This window comes from Pleurodeles waltl, chromosome 12 (assembly GCF_031143425.1).
Source record: "Pleurodeles waltl isolate 20211129_DDA chromosome 12, aPleWal1.hap1.20221129, whole genome shotgun sequence".
Lineage (NCBI taxonomy): Eukaryota > Metazoa > Chordata > Amphibia > Caudata > Salamandridae > Pleurodeles > Pleurodeles waltl.
The window spans coordinates 14,850,646-14,857,149 of record NC_090451.1 but is presented as its reverse complement, the minus strand read 5'-3'; the positions used below and the strand labels follow the sequence as shown (position 1 = coordinate 14,857,149).

At 66.0% G+C, this 6,504-nt stretch overlaps 1 protein-coding gene across 1 annotated transcript in view; it reads left to right on the top strand.

The window, feature by feature from the left end:
• Positions 1–2,805: 2,805 nt before the first annotated feature.
• EFNA2 (ephrin A2) overlaps positions 2,806–6,504 on the top strand; it is a 276,397-nt gene continuing 272,698 nt past the window's right edge. The window contains exon 1 of the mRNA XM_069217166.1: positions 2,806–3,472. Within this exon, the coding sequence (XP_069073267.1) occupies positions 3,348–3,472 (125 nt within the window). The 5' untranslated portion in view covers positions 2,806–3,347. The remainder of the gene's footprint in view (positions 3,473–6,504) is intronic.

Below are 6,504 nucleotides of genomic sequence, written 5' to 3'. Positions count from 1 at the left end.
CAGAGGTAGGTGGGGTGCAGGTGTAGGGGCTCAGAGGTAGGTGGGGTACAGGTGTAGGGGCTCAGAGGTAGGTGGGGTGCAGTAGGGGCTCAGAGGCAGGTGGGGTGCAGTAGGGGCTCGGAGATAGGTGGGGGTGCAGAAGGGGCTCGGAGGTAGGTGGGGTGCAGTAGGGGCTAGGAGGTAGGTGGGGGTGCATTAGGGGCTCAGAGGTAGGTGGGGTGCAGTAGGGGCTCAGAGGTAGGTGGGGTGCAGGTGTAGGGGCTCGGAGGTAGGTGGGGTGCAGTAGGGGCTCAGAGATAGGTGGGGGTGCAGTAGGGGCTCAGAGGAAGGTGGGGTGCAGTGGGGGCTCAGAGGTAGGTGGAGTGCAGTAGGGGCTCAGAGGTAGGTGGGGTGCAGTAGGGGCTCAGAGGTAGGTGGGGTGCAGGTGTAGGGGCTCAGAGGTAGGTGGGGTGCAGACAGGGGCTCAGAGGTAGGTGGGGGTGCAGTAGGGGCTCAGAGGTAGGTGGGGTGCAGTAGGGGCTCAGAGGCAGGTGGGGTGCAGTAGGGGCTCAGAGATAGGTGGGGGTGCAGTAGGGGCTCAGAGGCAGGTGGGGTGCAGTAGGGGCTCAGAGATAGGTGGGGGTGCAGTAGGGGCTCGGTGGTAGGTGGGGTGCAGTAGGGGCTCAGAGGTAGGTGGGGTGCAGTGGGGGCTCAGAGGTAGGTGGGGTGCAGTAGGGGCTCAGAGGTAGGTGGGGTGCAGGTGTAGCGGCTCAGACATAGGTGGGGTGCAGGTGTAGGGGCTCAGAGGTAGGTGGGGTGCAGGTAGGGGCTCAGAGGTAGGTGGGGTGCAGTAGGGGCTCAGAGGTAGGTGGAGGTGCAGGTGTAGGGGCTCAGAGGTAGGTGGGGTGCAGGTAGGGGCTCAGAGGTAGGTGGGGTGCAGATGTAGAGGCTCAGAGGTAGGTGGGGTGCAGGTGTAGCGGCACAGAGGTAGGTGGGGTGCAGTAGGGGCTCAGAGGTAGGTGGGTTGCAGTAGGGGCTCAGAAGTAGGTGGGGTGCAGTAGGGGCTCAGAGGCAGGTGGGGTGCAGTAGGGGCTCAGAGATAGGTGGGGGTGCAGTAGGGGCTCGGAGGTGGGTGGGGTGCAGTAGGGGCTCAGAGGTAGGTGGGGTGCAGTGGGGGCTCAGAGGTAGGTGGGGTGCAGTGGGGGCTCAGAGGTAGGTGGGGTGCAGTAGGGGCTCAGAGGTAGGTGGGGTGCAGGTGTAGCGGCTCAGACGTAGGTGGGGTACAGGTGTAGGGGCTCAGAGGTAGGTGGGGTGCAGTAGGGGCTCAGAGGTAGGTGGAGGTGCAGGTGTAGAGGCTCAGAGGTAGGTGGGGTGCAGGTAGGCGCTCAGAGGTAGGTGGGGTGCAGTAGGGGCTCAGAGGTAGGTGGGGGTGCAGGTAGAGGGTCAGAGGTAGGTGGGGTGCAGGTAGGGGCTCAGAGGTAGGTGGGGTGCAGTAGGGGCTCGGTGGTAGGTGGGGTGCAGGTAGGTGATCAGAGGTAGGTGGGGTGCAGTGGGGGCTCAGAGGTAGGTGGGGTGCAGGTAGGGGCTCAGAGGTTGGTGGGGTGCAGTAGGGGCTCAGAGGTAGGTGGGGTGCAGGTGTAGGGGCTCAGAGGTAGGTGAGGTGCAGGTGTAGGGGCTCAGCGGTAGGTGGGGTGCAGGTGTAGGGGCTCGGAGGTAGGTGGGGTGCAGGTGTAGGGGCTCAGAGGTAGGTGGGGTGTAGGTAGGGGCTCAGAGGTAGGTGGGGTGCAGGTGTAGGGGCTCAGAGGTGGGTGGGGTGCAGGTGTAGGGGCTCAGAGGTAGGTGGGGTGCAGGTAGGGGCTCAGAGGTAGGTGGGGGTGCAGTAGGGGCTCAGAGGTAGGTGGGGTGCAGTAGGGGCTCAGAGGTAGGTGGCGGTGCAGTAGGGGCTCAGAGATAGGTGGGGAGCAGGTGTAGGGGCTTAGAGGTAGGTGGGGTGCAGGTGTAGGGGCTCAGAGGTAGGTGGGGTGCAGTAGGGGCTCAGAGGTAGGTGGGGTGCAGTAGGGGCTCAGAGGTAGGTGGGGTGCAGTAGGGGCTCAGAGGTAGGTGGGGTGCAGGTGTAGGGGCTCAGAGGCAGGTGGGGGCTCAGAGGCAGGTGGGGTGCAGTAGGGGCTCAGAGGTAGGTGAGGTGCAGGTGTAGGGGCTCAGAGGTAGGTGGGGTGCAGGTGTAGGGGCTCGGAGGTTGGTGGGGTGCAGGTAGGGGCTCAGAGGTAGGTGGGGTGCAGGTAGGGGCTCAGAGGTAGGTGGGGGTGCAGTAGGGGCTCAGAGGTAGGTGGGGTGCAGTAGAGGCTCAGAGTTAGGTGGGGTGCAGGTGTAGGGGCTCAGAGGTAGGTGTGGTGCAGTAGGGGCTCGGAGGTAGGTGAGGTGCAGGTGTAGGGGCTCAGAGGTAGGTGGGGTGCAGGTAGGGGCTCAGAGGTAGGTGGGGTGCAGGTAGGGGCTCAGAGGTAGGTGGGGTGCAGTAGGGGCTCGGAGGTAGGTGAGGTGCAGGTGTAGGGGCTCAGAGGTAGGTGGGGTGCAGGTGTAGGGGCTCGGAGGTTGGTGGGGTGCAGGTAGGGGCTCAGAGGTTGGTGGGGTGCAGGTAGGGGCTCAGAGGTAGGTGGGGGTGCAGTAGGGGCTCAGAGGTAGGTGGGGTGCAGTAGGGGCTCAGAGGTAGGTGGGGTGCAGGTAGGGGCTCAGAGGTAGGTGGGGGTGCAGTAGGGGCTCAGAGGTAGGTGGGGGTGCAGTAGGGGCTCAGAGGTAGGGGGTGCAGACGGGGCAGGGCGCCAACGGTAGGGGCTGAGGTTCTTGGGGGCTGGGTGGGGGGCACCCCTGGGTGCAGGGGCTGATAGGGTGTGCAGGGAGACCCTTGATGGAGAGTGCAGAGGAGAGGGGTGCCAGGTTACAGTGGGGCGGCGGAGGTACTGTGGTGTGACTGGAGGGGGTACGGATCTGGGGTCACGGCTGGTAAGGGGGGGCCTTTGCAGAGAGTGCACAGGAAGGGAGAGTTCAGAGAGGGAGGCAGGGTGCAGAAAGGAGGGGGCAGTGGGGTGCAGAAAGGAGGGGGGCAGGCCATAGTGCAGAAGAGTGAGGGGGTCGCAGGTGAACGAGAGGCATTGTGCAGAGTGGGAGTCCTGAGGGGGATCTCTGCCCCACCCATGCCAAGGTGCACAAAGTCAGTAGAAGTGACCCCTCCTGGACTGAACCCCCACCCAGAGAGGAGCAGAGCTCTGCTCTCACCCCTAGGGCCCCCAAAACGGAGGAGAGCTGTGGAGGGGCTGAGGAGTTCTGATGGCTGAGAGTGGAGACCCCCGACGGCCCTGAAGCCCCCGCCTGGCATGGAGCGGCCCCAGCCTCTGGTCCTGCTTCTGGGCGCCCTGCTGGGGGCCACCGTCTGGACCGACGACCCCAGCAAGCTGGTCTCAGACCGGTACGAGGTGTACTGGAACAGTAGCAACCCCAGGTATGTGCTGCCGGGCATGTGTGTGAGTGGGCTCCGGGGAGTGCAGGGGTGGGCTCCGGGGAGTGCAGGGGTGGGCTTCGGGGGTGCTGGGGTGGGCTTCGGGGAGTGCAAGGGTGGGCTTCGGGGAGTGCAGGGTGGTACAGGGGTGGGCTCCGGGAAGTGCGGGGTGGTACAGGGGTGGGCTCCGGGGAGTGCAGGGGTAGGCTCCGGGGAGTGCAGGGTGGTACAGGGGTGGGCTCCGGGGAGTGCGGGTGATACAGGGGTGGGCTCTGGGGAGTGCAGATGGTACAGGGGTAGGCTCCGGGTAGTGCAGGGTGGTACAAGGGTGGACTCCGGGGAGCGCAGGGTGGTACAGTGGTGGGCTCCGGGGAGTGCAGGGTGGTACAGGGGTGGGCTCCGGGGAGTGCGGGTGATACAGGGGTGGGCTCTGGGGAGTGCAGATGGTACAAGGGTGGGCTCCTGGGATTGCAGGGTGGTACAAGGGTGGGCTCCAGGGAGTGCAGGGAGGTACAAGGATGGGCCGCAGGGAGCACAGGGTGGTACAGGGGTGGGCTCTGGGGAGGGCAGGTGGTACAGAGGTGGGCTCCAGGGAGTGCGGATGGTACAGGGGTGGGCTCCGGGTAGTGAAGGGTGGTACAAGGGTGGGCTCCGGGGAGCGCAGGGTGGTACAGTGGTGGGCTCCGGGGAGTGCAGGGTGGTATAGGGGTGGGCCGCAGGAAGCACAGGTGGTACAGGGGGGGGCTCCGGGGAGAACGGGTGGTACAGAGGTGGGCTCCGGGGAGTGCGGATGGTACAGTAGTGGGCTCCGGGGAGTGCAGGGTGGTACAAGGGTGGGCTCCGGGGAGTGCGGATGGTACAGGGGTGGGCTCCGGGGAGTGCGGATGGTACAAGGGTGGGCTCCGGGGATTGCAGGGTGGTACAAAGGTGGGCTCCGGGGAGTGCAGGGAGGTACAAGGGTGGGCCGCAGGGAGCACAGGGTGGTACAGGGGTGGGCTCTGGGGAGGGCAGGTGGTACGGAGGTGGGCTCCAGGGAGTGCGGATGGTACAGGGGTGGGCTCCGGCTAGTGCAGGGTGGTACAAGGGTGGGCTCCGGGGAGCGCAGGGTGGTACAGTGGTGGGCTCCGGGGAGTGCAGGGTGGTATAGGGGTGGGCCGCAGGAAGCACAGGTGGTACAGGGGTGGGCTCCGGGGAGAACGGGTGGTACAGAGGTGGGCTCCGGGGAGTGCGGATGGTACAGTAGTGGGCTCCGGGGAGTGCAGGGTGGTACAAGGGTGGGCTCTGGGGAGTGCGGATGGTACAGGGGTGGGCTCCGGGGAGTGCGGATGGTACAGGGGTGGGATCCGGGGAGTGTGGATGGATAGAGGTGGGCTACGGGAGTGCAGGGTGGTACAGTAGTGGGCTCCGGGGAGTGCAGGGTGGTACAGGGGTGGGATCCGGGGAGTGTGGATGGATAGAGGTGGGCTACGGGAGTGCAGGGTGGTACAGTAGTGGGCTCCGGGGAGCACAGGGTGGTACAGGGTAGGGCTCCTGGGAGGGCGGGTGGTACAGAGGTGGGCTCCGGGGACTGCGGATGGTACAGAGGTGGGCTCCGGGGAGTGCAGGGTGGTACAAGGGTGGGCTCCGGGGAGTGTGGATGGTACAGGGGTGGGCTCCGGGGAGTGTGGATGGTACAGGGGTGGGCTCCGGGGAGTGCAGTTGGTACAGAGGTGGGCTCCGGGGAGTGCAGGGTGGTATAGTAGTGGGCTCCAGGGAGTGCAGGGTGGTACAAGGGTGGGCTCCGGGGAGTGCGGATGATACAGGGGTGGACTCCGGGGAGTGAGGATGGTACAGGGGTGGGCTCCGGGGAGTGCAGATGGTACAGAGGTGGGCTCCGGGGAGTGCAGGGTGGTACAGTAGTGGGCTCCGGGGAGTGCAGGGTGGTACAAGGGTGGGCTCTGGGGAGTGCGGGTGGTACAGGGATCGGCTCCTGGGAGTGCAGGTGGTAGAGGGGTGGGTTCCTGGGAGTGCGGGTGGTAGAGGGGTGGGCTCCGGGGAGTGCGGGTGGTAGAGGGGTGAGCTCTGGGGAGTGCTGGTAGAGGGGTGAGCTACGGGAGTTCAGGTGGTACAGGGGTGGGCTACAGGGAGTGCGGGTGGTACAGGGGTGGGCTCCAGGGAGTGTGGGTGTTACAGGGGTGGGCTCAGGGGAGCGCACAGTGGTACAGATGTGGGCTCCGGGGACTGCGGGGTGGTACAGTGGTGGGCTCCGGGGAGTGCAGGGTGGTACAGGGGTGGGCTCCGGGAAGTGCGGGGTGGTACAGGGGTGGGCTCCGGGGAGTGCAGGGGTGGGCTCCGGGGAGTGCAGGGTGGTACAGGGGTGGGCTCCGGGGAGTGCGGGTGATACAGGGGTGGGCTCTGGGGACTGCAGATGGTACAGGGGTGGGCTCCGGGTAGTGCAGGGTGGTACAAGGGTGGACTCTGGGGAGCGCAGGGTGGTACAGTGGTGGGCTCCGGGGAGTGCAGGATGGTACAGGGGTGGGCTCCGGGGAGTGCGGGTGATACAGGGGTGGGCTCTGGGGAGTGCAGATGGTACAAGGGTGGGCTCCAGGGATTGCAGGGTGGTACAAGGGTGGGCTCCAGGGAGTACAGGGAGGTACAAGGATGGGCCGCAGGGAGCAGAGGGTGGTACAGGGGTGGGCTCTGGGGAGGGCAGGTGGTACGGAGGTGGGCTCCAGGGAGTGCGGATGGTACAGGGGTGGGCTCCGGGTAGTGCAGGGTGGTACAAGGGTGGGCTCCGGGGAGCACAGGGTGGTACAGTGGTGGGCTCCGGGGAGTGCAGGGTGGTATAGGGGTGGGCCGCAGGAAGCACAGGTGGTACAGGGGGGGGCTCCGGGGAGAACGGGTGGTACAGAGGTGGGCTCCGGGGAGTGCAGATGGTACAGTAGTGGGCTCCGGGGAGTGCAGGGTGGTACAAGGGTGGGCTCTGGGGAGTGCGGATGGTACAGGGGTGGGCTCCGGGGAGTGCGGATGGTACAAGGGTGGGCTCCAGGGATTGC